Source organism: Scatophagus argus, chromosome 18, assembly GCF_020382885.2.
Source record: "Scatophagus argus isolate fScaArg1 chromosome 18, fScaArg1.pri, whole genome shotgun sequence".
Taxonomy (NCBI): Eukaryota; Metazoa; Chordata; class Actinopteri; family Scatophagidae; genus Scatophagus; species Scatophagus argus.
In genome coordinates, this window is record NC_058510.1 from 5,953,156 (window position 1) to 5,971,494 (window position 18,339).

The following is an 18,339-nucleotide window of genomic DNA, read 5'->3' on the forward strand; positions in this document are numbered from 1 at the left end:
ATTTTTCTGCATTAATGACAAGGACAACAACCAAATAACATTTTATTTGAAAATAAACCCTCTGGGGCACATAACTAAAATAACTATATAAACATGTACACACATTTATGGTACATTTACAGATATGCACATTACAAAACTTTCTGTCTTGTAGGGTAAAAAGTGCACTTTTGATGCTTAGAGCAACAGTCCTGTGTAAGATTGTTCTTGTTTACGCTAACGGAAATGAATGTTTTTACAGGCTGCCTGTGGTCTCTAACGAGCTTTTGTAATCTAACCAACTCCCACATTTAACATGTTGGTGGCTGGAAAGTGATTGAGGCATCACTCGGCAGCAGTGTTTGTTCACAGGAGAGCTTCTACCTGCATCCAAAGAAAATGGGAAGCTGGCAAAGAATCCCGTCCTCAGAGACCAGGTAATGGAAGCTATGTGATGCGGTTTGTCAGCCAGGATCGAGCATCCGTCCTGCTGTTTGGCTTCTCCCTACAGCCTGAGCGTTTTACAGCATCCGACGTGCCTGGCCTCAGCCAAGGCTCTGTGGCAACTGTCTCCACAGAGACACGCCTCTCCAGGGCGGAGCACAGAGACAAGGCATCCGCTTCCTCATCGCCAGGCAGCCCGTCTGGAGAGTGCAGAGGCTTTCCATCACACATTTCTTGGGGAAATCAGACAATAAAGAATGATGTAAATCCTGAATATGCATAACTCTGTTGTAAAATTTTGTCGTAATTTTAAGTCCGTTAACATCTGTCTCACATTTGTCTGTGACTTTTGTAGAGAAAGACGTATAAGATGAGATTAAGAGAGATGATGCTCTTTCAGTGGACCAGCACTTCTACATGTCTGACCTGCTTTTGTTTTATCAGATGCGAACTGTTTCCTCTCACCTGACCTGCTGTTGTGACCTCCAGTGTCTTGTCTTGTGATGTGGTGCTGGTCGTGAGCCTTGACTTGAGATTCAAGGTTCAAACCAGTCACTGACTGCAATGGCTGAGTGTCTGGTTGGATGTTATGATCCCTCTGATTTATGAACATACCTACTTCCTGTAGAAATTTAAAAAAAAGAGAGATCAGAGGAAGGAATGTTCATGTTGTACAATCAGAAAGCTAGTGGGGCTTGAATGAGACTGAAAGCATCAGCATGAGATGCTGATCTGATACTGCTGTGACACAGATCATTTTGACCTGAAGCAAATAAAAGAATCCATTTAACGATCAGCACCGTACAGCATGGTCACGTCTCCTCCGTCGGGCTGTCCTCTCCCGGTGCTCTGCTGAGGCCTGAGGGGGTCTCTGCTCTGTAACACACTCTTCGCATGCATCACCACTGTAAACATCTGACAAAGCCATTCATCATTACACACAAACCTCTATGTAGAGACAGTGCCAACCAATAGTTCATTTCATTCAGATATATGTGATATGAAAATGAGGAAAATCAGTCCACTCAGCAAAACCTTTTTTAAAACTTTTTTAGTGGGAAAGGGAAGGAGAGAAAGTATTCAAAGGCCTCCCTTCCTGCACCAGGCTTTTTAACAGTTTCTGTGACGCCCTGTTCCCAGTGGCTGGCACTGTGCTATCGCCACCCTGCAGCTGGCAGATGAGCCTTGCCCCCAGCACTGGCACCAGCTGCAACAGAGAGATGCGAGCTGGCATGTCCCACAATTAGTCTGGCACAGAGACAAAAAGCTAAATTGGTCTGGCACAGAGGCTGTTGTAGTGCCGTATTGTGAGGGTGTATGGAGCTGACCTCCCAAGCCGTGTCAGCTTTATGGAAAATGTCTGGAGCCTTACAAAAAGAGAAGTCCCAAAGCAAATTGTGTCCCCACTGATGTAAACACTTTCTTCATACTTGAAAGAAGAAGACAAGAGGAGCAGGGACAGTCTGTACAAACAGAATATGTTCAGTCAGGCTTACCAATGAAATTACTCTCAGAAGGCAATATGGAGTCTCTGTGGATGTGCTGTCCAGGTTTGCTCCTCTGAGAGAAGACAAACACCAGGTAAACGCTTAGCACTAAGATGTTCTTGACTACCCTGGCACAATGAAAATGCCTGTTAAAGACATGATGACCACTCACAGAATGATGGTGGCTCAGCTGCTGGTCCAAAAAGTCTGTAGTGAAACACATAGCGATAAGTTAAAGAGCACAACAGATGGAGGAGAATTTGTGAGTGTGTGTGTGTGTGTGCTCACTGACCATGCTCTTTCTCTCTCTTCATGAGCGTGATTTTGCGTTGTTGTTCACGAAGAAGTGCCTGCTGTTGGATGTCCAGACCTTGCGCGTCAGCAGGAGGGTCGGGGTACATGTAACGCACCTCCTCACGGGATTCTGTGTCTGACAGATAAATGAAAGGTATCGTCCCGTATCTGTCCCAGCAGTAGCAGTCAAGTGGGTTTCTTTGGTTGATGCAGCAGCAGTAAGCACAGTGATATAAAATACCAAAGAAAAGGTTGGGAGGTCCAGACATCAAAATAGAAACCGAAACATTTGTTATTCGTCTGTGTCTTCCTCCTCTCTCTGAAGGGGCATCTTGGCTGAGACTCAGCAGCTCCACAGCCTGGCTACAGGCCTCTCATACATCAATATCACGGTTTGACTCTACAGAAAGTATCTGACGCAGCTTTAGGAAGTAAGATTGACATACAGTAAATTAATTTTGTCAATTTGTCACAAAGTAGCATTTCTTCTTATTTTAATGGTCTTACAAGATGGAGCCCTGAACGTCTCCCTGCAATAACTCGGTCTGGGGACTCATCCAAAACCATTTCCTTGCTCGCTTGCATTACATTCTGTTTATGCTGCCAAACAGCCTGACACTGATGGACCTCATGAGATTAAAGTTTTACTGTGGTTAGAGGAAGACATAGGACTGACAAGGCTCTGGACAGTCCAAACCATCTGACAATGCTCAGCTGCTTTAGGACCACAGTTATCTTCGTCTTCTGAATGGCCAAGGCGATTAAAGGAACGTTTTTCAACCACTTTGTTTAAGCCAAAAAAAATGGGTCAATTCCGGATGCAGAAGCAAAGTCAGCAGTTGTAATAGAAGTAAGATGAAACAATATTTCACTTTCACACACACACTGTAAAAGTCTCAGTGCAGCTTCTAAGAGTATTGTATAACCCCTTCTTGCAGTTATGACTACTCTTTACCTCTGGGTCATATAGAGCAAGGAAGGAAGGAGCAAATTGGCACAGGCAGGCACGCAGACTCTGCTAATGATTCTGAAGTGGAGGCACGCAGATTGCAACAGGACACAGACTCAAGGTGATTAGTACTCAAAGTGTCATTACCTCTGCATTTCAGCTGATTGAACTCCCTGATATTTTGCATATTAACATGTGCAGCCAAGGAGGAGGGAATCTGGGTTGATGGCTGAGCAGCTTGCTTGCTCGCCAGTTCAAAGGCATCCACTTTGGGTCGTCTTCTGGGCCTGAGAGAAGAAGAACAACCCCAATTTAAACAGGGCAGGTACCTCAGGTGACGCAAACATGCCTCTCTGTAAATGCTCCAATAGCTCATCATCCTGAATGTTTTCCAGCTGTGCGCAATAACACTGAGATTGCACTTCCACTTGATAGACTGAACCCTGTAAGTTAGACCAGATTCAAAATGACTTCAGTGATTGTTTTAAAATAGTAATGACATAGAACCTGGTGTGTGTGTGTGTGTGTGTGTGTGTGTGTGTTAAGCACTTCCAAATGCTTTTTTGAGGCCTAATGCTTTGGGGTTTCTGTGTAAGCAGCTTATATTGGAAATGAAGAAAAGCAGAACTGGCACCAGTTCAAACGCATTTCTCTGATGATTTGCAATGATTTGATGATTTGTATGTAAGCAGAGATTTTACATTACAAGTAGTTTGCAATAGTAGTTCATGGCCTTTTGGGCAGGGGAGGGGGGCTTAACTAACATACTATGTCAGGGTAGTTAGAGTAGTGATAATAGATGAAAAGAAAATTTCCCTTTAGGGATCATACTGTTGCATTGCTGCAGTAATGAGTCCCTGAAACTAATCTGAATGGAGATTAGAAGATAGCCAATTTGACCTGGGTCACTTTCATCAGCCTGAAGCACCAGAAAGCCTCCTTAAATCTGAACAGCAAATCAAATTTGCATCTTAACAAGACAGAATTAGTATTGTGTCTTCACCTTAAATGCATCTGGCGGTGCATTAGGTGAAATTGGACCTGATAGGGCAAAGCACATCTAATCTGTTCTCTAGATGGTAATTCTTTTAGCTAAGAAGAACATGTTGAAATCTTGTTCATTCTGGACACACTATGCCTGTACAAAATCCCCCTGCTGTTCAGAGGTATCTGAATACAATACCTGTTGGGGAGACTGAAGTGACTCTCCTGTGGATCGGTTTGGCCCAACTGAACCTCCAACTGTCTCTGCTCTTTCCTCAGGTATCTACGGAGGGCCGACAGCTCTCTGATCACTTCCTGCTGACCATCTGAAGCAAACAGAGGGAGTGAGGGGAGGCATTGACAAGGATGGCAGCAATAAATATTTAACTGGTAATTTATGATTTACAAGCAACCAACATTTGATTTTTGTGGGGAGATGAGGTACAGATAGCTCAAAACTGTCTCACCTTGTAGCTGAGGTAATTTCACGGGGACTGGTCGGTACTGTGGTGCTGACACAGACCGCTCCTGTTGCGGAAGTTACAACTTTTATTCCAGATCTACATCTAAGCAATCTTGATGTGTAAACATTTGCATCTGTGACTTACAGTCCTGGAGGAAAATTGGCTCACAACCGAGGGAGGTCTGGATGCCACGAGATGTGTCTGTTTCCTCTGCAAGGTTGGGATGGGAGGAGACGGCACTCTCTGCAAATATACGAGCGGAATAACATTAGTTGATAAAGATGCTCAATGAAACTGCAAGCTGCAGTGCCAATGACCTTTCACGGTTACTGTAACTTACAGGCAACTGCTCCCTTTTCTCCTGTCTGTCTCTCACACTCTGAGGCACCGTCTTCTCAATCTTTTGTTCCTGCCACACCTTCTTTTCCTCCTCCTCCTGGTGTTGTGAAAGAAAGTAAAAAACTCTGTTTTTCCAATTGCAATGGGAGGAGACCCCCTCAACTGTGAGAAAGTGATGAAGTGCTTTTCATCGAAGATACGAACCCCTCACCTGAACCTTCCTTTGCTTCCTTTGTTCCTCCTCAAATTGGCGCTTGATGTGAGCCCTTTCATTGGCCACCCTCTTCTCATCTTTTTCCTCCATAATCCTCATTCGTTCTCTTTCCTCTTCCTGCTTTCGCTTGTTTTCCTCTATCTGTTGGTAATGAAAAGGTTATATATATAGTTCATCTACAACCTATGTGCAATGCTCAGGAACACTGAAAGCATTTGGATTTCATAAAAAGGAAAACACACACTAAAGCATTTCATGTTTTATTTGATTCATGCTCTCCGTTAGCATCCAAGCGTACGCTGACAGCTGTGGGCTTACCTGCTGTCTGAGGTCTTCTTTGTATCTGTCCTGCATGCGGAGCTGCTCTGTAGTTGGCTGACTATTGAAACCTGCAAAGACAAGCGGGACAGAAAGCAATCTATCCACAAACAAACAGCAATGTATACACAAATTCACACAAAGTGCACAGCAGACTGACATACCATCTAGTGTATGTCAGTCTGATGTGCATTTTGTGACCCAGACTGCCACAACTTTGGCACAAATACTCAGGGAGACTGAACACTACCTGATAATCGATGGGAAGTGGGAGCTCTGGTCTCATCTCCAGGACTAAGTCCATCCCCTGTCAAAAAGCTTTGTGTCTGTCCACTATTCCTAGACACAGGACCCCTGTATGACTCCTCGTTGATCCTGTGCATATGATTCAGGTCACCTATAGGAGGGGAAACATTTATTTAGTACCTTAAACAGGCTGCTTATTTATTATCAGAATCAGAATCAGAATACTTGGGAATACTTTCCCTGGGGGAAATAAAGGTATCTCAGGTTCAACAGACCTCATCACAAAAGAGAATGAATTCCTACTTACTGACAAGGTTGCCGTTTTGGTCTTTAATTGGAGCACCTCCCCCACTTCTCCCCCAGGGGTTGAACGCCTTCATCTCAGCCTCTATCTTGGCATCATATCGCTCCTTCTCTTCTTTCTCTCTTCTTTTGCGCTCTTCTTTTTCTTTGATCTGAACGCAGGGAAGACAGGATGTTTCAAAAGTTGATGCATTTCTTTGCCTTCAGGAGATGCTGACTTCACCACATTCTAACTGTCAAAATATGTGGCCTGTCTCTAAAATGAGTCAACATCTGGGTCTCCTGTAGTATCAGCATGGAGAAAACAGTCAACAACAAACTCTTCTTGGTCACAAACTGTTGTCAGTAACTTAAAGTGAACTTGTATATGACATGTATATCATACCTGCTGTATGAGAGCTTCTTGATAGTTCAGTGCTCTCTGTCTCCTCTGCTTGTCTTTGTCAACAAAAAGCTCTCCAGCATCCAGGGGAGACGATTTGCGCTGATCATTTGCCCTAGAACGAGAAAGACAGATATGAGACAGACAGAGAATCATGTGTTCAGGAGGTACTGATAGACATGCAGTGATTGCCCTCTTCTGGAAGAGGGAGAAATCTACTGAAAATTGATTTTCAGTGCAAAGAATAGGAATTGCACACATTTTGAAAAGGTTTTAAATTAAGTACACTGAAATTATTATCTAAATGAATATAATTCTATTGCAAAAATCACAGTGGTGGGATGGACACTGACTCAGTGCGGCCACTGGGTCCGAGAGGACTGTGGAAATTCCCAGACTGCTGCACCCCTTCAGGCAGACCATCTAATAAAGAAAATTTAAAAAGACAAGATCATAAATACAAACAGATTTCACAGTTAGCTAACTGCCTGCCAACTTCTCTTAGTATTAAAGTCTTTGAGCTCAGACAAGGGCAGAAAATTGGCAGCAAAATTAAAATGGAAAGAATTTAAATGTAACCAAACAGACCAGATGGATGAAGTGAGATCCATCTGAATCTTCAGAACTCATATCCAATAAGCTCTATATCCCCTTAGTAATAAAATCAGTTCAAAGCCAAAACCTCTTGGCCATTGACATGATGATAAAGTGGCTCCTTAATAAATACTAATATCCACAAAGAGGTCAGGGAGTTTATTTAAACACATGTGAATTACACCCGTCTTAGGTTAAACTGCCTGATACCACAAGTCAGTTTACGACCCTGAAGACACTTGACACAGCAATGCCTGAGGACCATATGTGTATTTACAGCAAATATACAAAATTTACCTTGCTGCTGACCATTTTAAAAGGATATCGTCCAGTTTTAGATATTTATGAAAATCAGTGAAAAGCAGACAGTTGAATCTTTCTTCAGGGGCAGTGAGTGATCCAGTATCAGTATGTACAGCTGCACTGCTGCACAACGATTATGTAAGTTTGAAGTCAGTGCTCATTCCACTGTCAAATCAATGTCACAAATCACAATTTAAAAATCCAAAACCACTGCAGCCTGCCCTCAAAAATGGTTAGCAGTAATGTAACGTATACATGGTTTCAAGCAAAAGGCAAAGAAGCAGATCAATGAGAAACATATAAATGAAAATGCTGTAATACTATACTGTGATTGCAATGAAGATTGGGCTCTAATGGATTCCTGGTTCCATAATAGTAATAAGCTGCATCATATGGAGTCTTGTAATTACTAGTTAGAGTGGGAGGAACAGGAGGAGGAACACCAGCAACCCTGAAAAATCAAAATCACAGAAACAACACTGAATTTACAGCAGAGTTGTTCATTTCATTCATGTAATAAAAAGCAACATTGAGCTACCTCGGGAGGGCCACTTCTCCTAGCATGTTCGAGAAGTCCTTGTGGTAGTCTTCATTAAAATAGCCCAGCGAGGGGACACCTTCTGCTGCTCTCATTCTGGAGCCAGGTCCTGTCTTCTCTGTCAGTTGACTGGGAACTGTACTGTAGTCGATGAGGGACTTTGCTAGGGGGCCTGTCTGTTCTGTGTCCTCAGTGGGTCTGTCATGTTTAGGCCTTGGATTTGGATTCTCTTCTACAGCCTCCAGATCTATTCCGGGCTTGTATGGGACATCTCGTCTCCAGCTGTCAAACTGTTGTTTTACAGCCCCAAACTGCTTAATTCGGTCAGGCTGGAAGGGGTAATGCATCAAGCAAAAGCCATCCATCAAAGGGAATTGTGCAACAAACATTGAGAAAACAATAAAATCATGCATGTATATCATCATCTATGAGAATGACACATAATTTGACATGTGAGATCTGTTTATTGAGCTGTTTAGACATTTCTATGAGGCTTTCACTGTGAAAGATACAGAAACAAATGCAGGACTGACACGTGTGACTGGGTTATGGGATCTTTCTAAAAACTGCATCAATTTCAGCCTCCTCTTGCCATTATGCTTTACCTCTTTTTCAGGGTCTGTGGCTCCAGTGGCAGCAACCCTTAGTTCAAATTTCTTCTCTCTGAAAAAAACAAAAAATCATCCTACTACTTTGTGGCTCACAGAGATGTGCCAGCTGAAGTAACTCTAACGGTAAGTGAGTATATACTCACCTGATCTTGTTTCTTTGCTGTTCAGCTATTTGTTTCAGCAGCTCTTGCTTATACTGTTCTTTTCTCATCTGAGAGGCTGTCGACTCTTCTTTTGCTCCTGCATGACAACGCAGAACCATAAACATGCAAATGCTGTCAACTGTGTTGCTGAAAAGAGATTTCAAGTCACAAACTCCATCAATTATCTCACAAGCCACTTATATCTGAAAGCATCATGCAATAAGAATGGTCTTTACCAATGATTAGTCCAGTAGCAAACTCTGTTTTATCCTTGCTGGTAGCAGGTCTTGATCTGGCAGCCATCTTCATGCTGTCTGGCATTTTCAGACTATTAAACACAGATAGAAAGACAGATACAGACACTCAACAAGACTCATCCAATTACTGAAAGCATATTAATAGTAACAGCAAAGCTTTCAGTTCCCAGTTGAGCTCCTTCCAGCCACCATTTTACATCATATACCGCCTCACGGCTTGCCTGCAGAGTCAGGGAGCAAAGCCTCATTCTACAATCAATCCAGCTCCTCTGATAGAACTGGGGTGAGTAATTGTTTGTCTGGAGCTGCGCCAAGGCTCACCCTCCATCACCGCCCAGCACGTTAGCGGATTATTGAGAGCGCCTTGACTTAATGGCATGAACGGAAATAATAAAAGACAACAGGATGTAAGAGAAATGCTGGGAAGCAATAACTGAGTCTGGTAGCAGCTATCTATATCTGCCTTGGGTTACAGTGGCCCTGTGTTGGCTAATTCAATCAGATTATTTTAATGATTAAGAAGATGTATGTGACTCTCATTTGGGCGGTCCAGCTCTGCATAAGAATATGGTTGTTATCCTGGATTTTTCTGTTTCAGCACTGCAACATCTCGTTGCTGCAGTCGATCAGAACTGTACTTATAAACAATAATCTTGCTTACTCTGACTTGTTGTTCTCGACATTGTTGTTCTGATCATGAACATCAGGGGCCTCCACCTCCATCATGTCCTGAGGAGTCCTGCCATAGAGACAGATGAAACAGATCATACCTGATCTTTAGTGTACGGTATATATGTAATACATGAAAATAGATCAAAATCATACACAAGAAAAACTACACCTGTTAGCTCTGTGTTGTCTGGATTTCCTCCCCTCTTTGTACTCAGGCTCTGGGGTGTGTCTGTCTTGTTTCCTCCTATGCCTAAGCTCGAACTCCTCCTCCCTGTCTGTGCTTAGCTCCTCCTCAGAGCTATAGGGCTCCCTTCGCCTATAGAGTTGCCAACGTCTTCGTCCCCGATGTCCTGGACCCCAGGTCGACGTCCTTTTTCCATCATCTGCTGCCTCAGTCAGAGTGGCAGCATCTCTCCTGGATGCAGGGGGCTCCCTCAGAGGAGAGTGTGCGTTTGGATAAGTGTTGAAGACGGTGTCTGAACTTTGAATCTGTCCAGGCTGAAAGTGGAAACGAGAAAACAAATTTAATATGAATAGTATTTATTTTCTACCAGGGTTAAAAGCTTTACAGCACATACCAAAAAATTACAAACTATGTCTTTGATTTAAGGTGCTCTGTATATTTGATAAGTGAAAGCAGAATTGGTTTTATTTTACAAAAATGTAACGATCAGTGTGCTTGCTTGTTTGTTTGTTGTTTATTCTCGTTACCTTTAAAGTGATGGGAAGTGTTCCCCTCTTAAACTTTCTGATTTGAGCTTGTTCTTGTAGGAAGAGGTTGTATTCTTTATTTCTCTCCTCTCTCAGTTTGTCCTGTGAGAGAGAAAAAAAAAAACAGCACAGTTGCATATTTCAAGTGCTGTATTTGAATCTGACTCAACACTCACACATACAACAATCAAACCAAACACACAAAGTCAGCAGTATATAGTAGATTAAAGATAAGCTTTACTGTAGCTTTTATATATTGCAGTCTCATCTCAGATTACACTGACTGTTTAAGGGCAGCAGGATTTCCCAAAACCTGACTGATGCTTTTGTGGGTTTCAGTATCTTGCTAAAGGCAGCAGAGATCAAGCATTACTTGAGACAGACTCTAATGATAAACAGCAAGGCTTTTCTGATATTTTTGACTGTTTGACTATTCATGATACATCTCTTCAAAGAAGAGATGAGACATATTTGACCCAGGTGGGACTTGAACCCACAATCCCCAGCTCCGGAGGCTGATGCCTTATCCATTAGGCCACTGGGCCACTGACACACCCTTTATCATCTTCTTGCACCTTATAAGTAAGCTTGAACTTACAAACAACAGCAGTTGCCTGGAGATACAAAGCACCATACAATCAACTAATCATCAAAGCTTCAGCTGAGTCACTGCAGCATATCAACTCCATTAGCATTGTTATGAGTTAAGTCCTGCCATGGGGGAAAACATCCCATCATGGAGACACACACACACACACACACACAAAAGTGCTCCATAAAGCACCTACCCAGGAACACAGAAATAGACAGACACACACACCTGAACGGATCTCTTGTCATCAATAGGTAGAGAGAGGCCCTGGGGTTGTGGATGAGGTTCAGTAGTTTTCAGATCCTTTTTCTGGAGGCACACCATGACCACAAAGGACAGGAAGGTGAGTCAGCAAAATGTAACAAAAGGGCAACTTCTTGTAACATTTCATAACCTTTGTTTTCAAAGACATCATCAGACCGTGGCAACATAATGTTTGTAGTCAAGTTGAAGGTCCTGGTTAAGTTTATTCTTCTTCCTTTCATAGTTGGTTCCCAACAGCAAATTTAGGCCCAAACCTGGAAAATATCAAATATATAACACATGACACATACACACACACACACACAGAGAGAGAGAGAGAGAGAGAGAGAGAGAGAGAGAGAGAGAGAGAGAGAGAGAGGGAGAGGGAGAGACATAACACTATGCCTAAAGAATGTAATCTGTCCAATATTAGAGATTTGAACAATACCTCTGTCTGGATTAGGGCATATTCCTTGTCCTGCTGATGCTGGAGGCATGTCCACAGTTTTCTATATTATCAGCCCTTGACTACAGAGAACATTCACACATGGCGTCAAAACACTGAGTATATTTCCTCTTTAATAACAACTAACCATGTGGTCATCATAAAAGGTAATCATCACATACCTTGATTTGCATTTATAAACGGTATATAACTCTTCCGCGATGAGAAGGAAAGAATCCCACTTTCGACAATCAGTTACTAGGTACATCCAACAAGGTAATTACAAAGTAATTGTAAGTTAGAACATTATTCATATTTGTGTGATTTACGCTCACAGACCAAAACACGAGAAACGCTCTTGTTTAACGCCGGACTGTCAACGAAGCGCAAAGCATCATTCCGTTGCTATGGGAAACCATGACACAAAAGGTCCTCCTAGGAGCCTCCTAGAAGGCTAGTTAACCCAGCAAAACGAAACTCTGCAACAAAGAAAAATATGAAGGATAAACTCCGTCAAACTCCCAGTTTAATAGTTGTTACAATAACAGTAGGTAATTCTGGCTTTCAGATGACGTTGGCAGCCGAGCGGAAATCAATTTTACCAGTTAACTGAACAGTAAACGCTAGAAATCAAGTACCAGATGCGCTTAGTCGCTGTTTGAGCTACTGCCGTGATTACCGTAGTTTAATTAATAGGTTTAAGGTTTAAATACCTCGGGCCTAACTTACAAGTACACTTCCAAAGTCCTGAAAGCAAAAGACTTCATGAGCAAACCTACTTTTCTCAACAGCACCACTAGATGTCAGTGCGTCCTCAACGGTTAGTAGTTCTCCGAGGACGGAACCATTCAATCTGTCGAGGGGGGGTGACCGTAATGTAAAACGAGTTACAAATACGGTAAAACATTGCTTCACATGGCGTGTTATTGTTATGTATGGTTCACTTTTAATGTTAAAAATGTAACGGAGCATACAAACACATCAAGGACTTATTTTTCTAACCGTGGAAGAAACGCCCCCCCCCTGCGAATGTGCATTTTATATTGGTATCATTCACTGTCATGGCTCCCTGAGCAAGTGGACGTTTGGCCCTGTTACGGTATCAAAATCTTCCGAGAAATAGAACATTTCTTCGCGTACGTGAGCAGAAATAGGGCTTTTAACGACTAATTTATTTTGCTTGGGTAATAAATTATGGCGGGGAGCAGCACTGCTCAGAAAACATGGGAGCTAACTAACAGCATGCAGGAAGTTCAGAGCATAGATGAAATTTACAAATATGACAAAAAACAACAACAAGAAATCCTCGCTGCGAAGCCATGGACAAAAGAGTAAGTACATAATATTCATATGGTACTTAGTTTTTAGTTTAACGTTGAGCGATTGTAAAGTTACGTGTTTACTGTCGTCTGTTGTGTCACGGTTGGTTATTGTTACAACACCCTTGATAGCTCGGCTACAAACTGTCGCCGGTCTGTTTGTCAACAGCAGTCCATCAAAATGTGTGTTTGGAAATGTGTCTCCTTCTTATTATAATCTTAATATACTCGATGGTTAATATATATCTTTCTTTGACCCATAGTCATCACTATTTCAAGTACTGCAAGATCTCAGCCTTGGCCCTGTTGAAGATGGTGATGCATGCCAGGTCAGGAGGAAACCTGGAGGTGATGGGCCTCATGCTGGGGAAGGTGGATGGAGAAACCATGATCATTATGGACAGCTTCGCTTTGCCTGTGGAGGGCACAGAAACTCGAGTCAACGCCCAGGCTGCAGCATATGAGTACATGGCTGCCTACATCGAAAATGCCAAACAGGTCGGACGCTGACTCCCATTTAAAGCATCTCACAGATTTCTTGACTGGGCAGAAAACACTCAGTCCAAAGCTACACTGTTATGGGGCATCACTTTCTATAGATGTAATAAGTGCAACCTTTTTTTTCTTCAGGACTTTTAGTACATTTAGTTCAGCTGTGGCTGAAAACCTTTTTTTAATGCATTCAGTGTTGACTATACATACACTCATATTATGTTTGAACCCAGTAGGAAGATTTGATTGTTTTTGACCATCAGATTTTATTAATTTGTCTACTACTTTATTTTCCTTGTCGTATTAGGCCATTATGGGCAATGTGCAATGCAATAAGCTGGAGTATAGTGTGGTAATGTGGGAAATTTAAAAAACAAAAAAACAAACAAAAAATACTGATCTGTAGACTTCATTTACTGGTGTACACAAAATCATATATCCCTGTAAGGTTACTTTATCACTGAACTGTTTTCCATTTGATTTTTAGATGTACTATCACAAATTCAAAATTGTATTGTTGCATTGCATTGTTTTCTGTGTCCCACCATTTTCTGCTGTTCATTTCTACCAGGGTCTTGCTTCAAATGATGGTTTAAACACTGTATATTTTCTAACACAGCTACTAGAAACAACATCATACTTTAATTCTGATGCCAAACTGAATGTTGTTTGAAGTGGTATATTCCTTAAAATATACAAATTACCAATTATGCACTCTGCCAAATACTAGCAGCAAAAATAATGTTTGATAAATATTTTAGTATGATTTGTATTTTTTGCAGTGTCTGTGTTATTTTCTTATAATCTTATATTTCATGCCTTGCCGTGTCCTTACCTCCCTCGCTCTATTTCTGATCCCTCAGGTTGGCCGGCTGGAGAATGCTATTGGCTGGTACCACAGTCACCCGGGCTATGGTTGCTGGCTCTCGGGCATAGATGTCAGCACTCAGATGCTCAACCAGCAGTTTCAGGAGCCTTTTGTGGCCGTTGTGGTAAGACTGAGGAAATAGTAATAATTTTTCTTTTCAAGTTAAATGCTTCATTTGCTGTGATTTCTAATTGCACCCCATTAAAATGGTATTCAGGAAAGTAAGCTCTTTTCTTCCTAAGTATGACAATACGTGAAACTGAGAAGGAGGTGCGATTGTTGATGAATGAGTTGTAGGTTTCCTTGTAGTATTGATGAATATTTTGCTTTTGTAACCATATATGCTATTTATACTTCATTTGCTTTAGCAGCGCTTGAAAGCCAAGGGCGTCATTTAATTAAGTGTGTATTTTCAGCACACTGACAGCTATAGCACAGGGTTCCTGGTGGCCAGATTCGAGTGGTCCCTGGAGGTTTGTATGACCCTGACTTTGTTTTCCTGTTCTACTGTATCTTGCTTCCTACAGATCGACCCCACTCGGACTATTTCTGCAGGGAAAGTCAACCTTGGCGCCTTCAGGACCTACCCAAAGGTAAAGCAAAGACAGTATGCAGTATAGCAGTAATTCCCCTGAGATTTAAATTCTGAAAGTAACTTATAATTTGCTATTAATGATTCACGTGCATGTGTGTTTTTGTTCAAAGATTTTTTTATTGGTGTGTATTGGTTATACTATATAAACTAGGATTATGATTCTGTAATTGCCTGTCTATCTCTGTATATTTCATTCTTTGTTGGTATTGAAATTATCTGGTTATGGTACAGAAAAGCAATTTTGTTTGTTTCTCAGCGCTTCCTCTTTGGGTTTTCAGGGTTACAAACCTCCTGATGAAGGACCCTCTGAATACCAGACAATCCCCTTGAACAAGATTGAAGACTTTGGTGTTCACTGTAAACAGTGCGTATTGATATGTATCACAGTTTTGTCACCATATTAGAGATATTTATTTATCCATATATACCACATCATGTAAATTGTGTTTTTAACTTAACTGTGGTACTTTAATATAATGTACTCTTCACAGTACAATTTTTTTTTTGCTTTGATTTGTTTTATTTAGGTATTATGCCTTGGAGGTAACCTACTTCAAGTCCTCCCTTGATAGAAAGCTTCTGGAACTACTTTGGAATAAATATTGGGTCAATACCTTAAGTTCCTCAAGTCTTCTCACGGTACGTAGGCAACTTCAAAAAGGAAAATGTTTGCTAATTGTTTGACATCTTGATTTATGGTTAATTACTGCACTATAACTCATTGAGACGTGTGGTCACCCGCTTGTGATGTTGTGATTTATTGCTGCTTAGTCGCCAAGAGTCCCTGTTTATTGATTTTAGTAATAAGCTTAATTTCAACTTTTTAACAAGGGAGATAAGTATTAAAGCTGGACCCAACTGCAGTGACACAGATACTGTCGTGGATCACCCTGGATCATCTCTTTTCCCCTCAGCAGTTCTCTCTAAAGATTGAAAGCCCCTCATGTGAATTTCCATTGTGGATGCAGACACTGTGTGCCGAGCTTGACTAAACAGTCTAAATAGGCATCAGGCTTATCCAAACAGCGAGCTCTTTGACATTCTGGATGAAGATGAATTGACTAGATGTCAAGAACGAGCTGCTCCTTGGGTGACAGGCTTTGTCAGTTGCTACACTGTCACCTAAGTCAGGGGGCCCTGTGTCATTGTGCTTTAATTACCTTTTCCACTAAAAACATGGCCTCACCTTAAGCAAACTTTTCACTGTCTTCCTTTCATTCACCACCACACAAAGTGTTCCTCCAGCTTGTTACACAGATTTGTTGCCATCCTGCAAAATTCTTCTTCTTTGTGGAAAATCTGTTATCTTGGCTTTGTTGGCAAATTGTGCATGAATGGGTTTGTTTGTGTGTGTGTGTGTGTGTGTGTGTGTGTGTGTTTTGGATGGTCAGAACTCGGACTACACCACAGGCCAGGTATTTGACCTGTCGGAGAAGCTGGAGCAGTCGGAGGCCCAGCTGGGCAGAGGCAGCTTCATGCTCGGGTTGGACACGCATGACAGGAAGTCTGAGGACAAACTGGCCAAAGCAACACGAGATAGGTAATTTTTTTTTCCTTAAAAAAAGAGGCTGTGAGCTGCATTCATTTTTAATTAATTTGGATTCATTTAATTAATTATTTTCAGTGTTTAGGAGTTTTTTGTTATTACTTTATTAGTTTTAAGTACATCATATATCTGATATACAGAATGTGCCAGCTCAAGTGATGTTGTGTTGTTGTTATACAGTATTGTTATACAATACATTATTGCCCTCATGTTAATAATAACTTCCTGTGTAAAGTGTGTTGTTTTCATAACATTTCACAATTAATTCACACATGACATTAATGGAATGAATCTTTGGTATGAAGGACAGTTTAAAATTGCTTTTTTTGTGTGTGGCAGTTTGTGTGAATCTTAATTTTTTTATGTTAATTATATGGCTGAAACCATTTTTATCACTGAATAATCTGTGGATTATTTTTCTCAATTAATCCATAAATCTTTTTTCTGTAAAAGTTCAACAAGACAATAACTGAAAATTTCCAGCAGAGTTTCCAAAGAGACATCTTTGAATGATTTGTTCTGTCTGACCAACTGTCTCAGAGCCAAAGATATTCAGTTTACAATGATATAAAACAGAGAGGGATTCAAGCATTTAATTGATTAGCAAAATAGCTGTTAATTTTCTATTAATCAACCACTAATAACATGATCAGTAATCTATGGGGTTTCAAACCTTCTTATTTTACAGGTTGTGCAGTTTAAAAACTGAAAAATAAAACTCTAAACCCGTGGCACTATTACATTTTCCCCTGTTTTATCTTTTTAATGGAATGTAATTAAATTTGCTTGTGATTCAAACAAACCAAAAGAGCAAACAAAATCTGCTAATCTGTTCAGAAATACTCTTTTCAGTAAGATCTGATACACAGATAGATAAATAGTACTACAAGTGACTATAAACAACACTTGGACGTCTGCTGATAGCAGTGCAGATGTTCCATTTTGCTTTGCTGGGGTCATTGAACTAATCTACTCATTTTTCCACTGTGGTTTGTTTCAGCTGCAAGACGACCATCGAGGCGATTCATGGCCTGATGTCTCAGGTCATTAAGGACAAACTCTTCAATCAAATCAACACATCTGCCAATTAAACCTGAACTACGAGCCGATCTGGATTTCACCTGGATTTCCTGTGCATGTCCAGCACTTACTGGTTTATGTTTAACTGATGAGGGTAGTTTTATCTGCAGTTTCTCCTTTTCTTTTTTTTTTATTCAATATCTTCTTTTGTCCTAGAATTAGCTAAGGATTATACAGTCAGGACTCATATAAAAAAATAAAACATAAAAAGTGCATGTGCTGTATGTGGATCTTTAATATTTTTTTCAACAAAATGATTTTATGTCAGAAAAGCAGAAAGAAAGTCTGTTATAGCTTGAAAGTTTCAAAACAGTTTCACTGGTGTATACGTGGTGTATGGTGTCCTCATGTTCATTCATCTGAAGACGTAGTGCAGCGTTTTCAAGGTGTGAGGCACTGCGGCGTTGTTGCTGTTCACGCTCTGGCTGTTGCTAAAAATCTTTTTTGCACATAGGGCCTGTGTCCCTCTGCTGCCCGACATATGAACACACACCACGGGTGCATTAAACACACAGCCTAACCCAGCACCGGTCAGTCATTCAAGTGTATCCTGTCACAGCATTACATAATGGAACAACAAACTGAAACTTCTGCGTAGGCTCAGTGGGAATTGGCTGCCATGTGTAGGATGTCTCTGCGGGGTCACTCCCAGCGCAGTTTGGCTCTCGGTGGTACACGCTCCGGCAGAGTGGCCAGCTCGTCAGGTTGTGGCGTGGCAGTGATGCAGCGCAGAAAGAGAAGCCGTACACACTGGAGTCTATTCACTCAACGTGTCTGCTCTCCATCGAAGCAGACACTCTCCAAGTCTGCCTTTCTTTTTTTGTAGACAGCCACTTTGACCTGGGTTTGTGTCATGTCTTTTTTATGGTATTGTAATGGTTAAATGTATATTTTTGATGTCATGTATCGCAGGGGAGACAGTCCCAG

At 41.4% G+C, this 18,339-nt stretch overlaps 2 protein-coding genes and 1 non-coding gene across 12 annotated transcripts; 1 reads left to right on the forward strand and 2 right to left on the reverse strand.

Moving 5' to 3' along the window:
* Window positions 1–29: 29 nt before the first annotated feature.
* Window positions 30–12,348, reverse strand: LOC124049543 (centrosome and spindle pole-associated protein 1). 10 transcript variants are annotated; one of them, XM_046371296.1, is made up of 29 exons: window positions 12,292–12,336; window positions 11,695–11,991; window positions 11,516–11,595; window positions 11,245–11,342; window positions 11,053–11,133; window positions 10,233–10,334; window positions 9,691–10,019; window positions 9,511–9,588; window positions 8,829–8,920; window positions 8,593–8,689; window positions 8,444–8,501; window positions 7,839–8,167; window positions 7,627–7,751; window positions 6,757–6,826; window positions 6,407–6,518; window positions 6,026–6,173; window positions 5,723–5,869; window positions 5,473–5,543; window positions 5,152–5,295; window positions 4,942–5,037; window positions 4,746–4,844; window positions 4,605–4,665; window positions 4,337–4,463; window positions 3,301–3,440; window positions 2,203–2,340; window positions 2,083–2,117; window positions 1,920–1,983; window positions 889–1,338; window positions 30–656 (listed from the first exon to the last, which is right to left on the reverse strand). In XM_046371296.1, exons 3-28 carry the CDS (start codon window positions 11,562–11,564, stop codon window positions 1,217–1,219), a joined length of 3,012 nt encoding a protein of 1,003 aa, XP_046227252.1. In that variant the 5' UTR covers window positions 11,565–11,595; window positions 11,695–11,991; window positions 12,292–12,336; the 3' UTR covers window positions 30–656; window positions 889–1,216. The 10 variants fall into 10 exon arrangements, with proteins under 10 accessions (XP_046227252.1, XP_046227256.1, XP_046227255.1 ...); XM_046371300.1 differs by having other exon boundaries at window positions 11,695–11,770; window positions 12,292–12,331; XM_046371299.1 differs by having other exon boundaries at window positions 11,695–11,770; window positions 12,242–12,309.
* trnar-ccg lies at window positions 10,705–10,777 on the reverse strand. Its single transcript has one exon. It is a non-coding gene; the product is annotated as a tRNA-Arg (tRNA).
* A 196-nt stretch (window positions 12,349–12,544) lies between the features above and the next one.
* Window positions 12,545–17,625, forward strand: cops5 (COP9 signalosome subunit 5). The gene is made up of 8 exons (XM_046371307.1): window positions 12,545–12,843; window positions 13,095–13,329; window positions 14,187–14,315; window positions 14,719–14,784; window positions 15,065–15,150; window positions 15,314–15,425; window positions 16,178–16,326; window positions 17,333–17,625. Exons 1-8 carry the CDS (start codon window positions 12,707–12,709, stop codon window positions 17,421–17,423), a joined length of 1,005 nt encoding a protein of 334 aa, XP_046227263.1. The 5' UTR covers window positions 12,545–12,706; the 3' UTR covers window positions 17,424–17,625.
* Window positions 17,626–18,339: the final 714 nt, after the last annotated feature.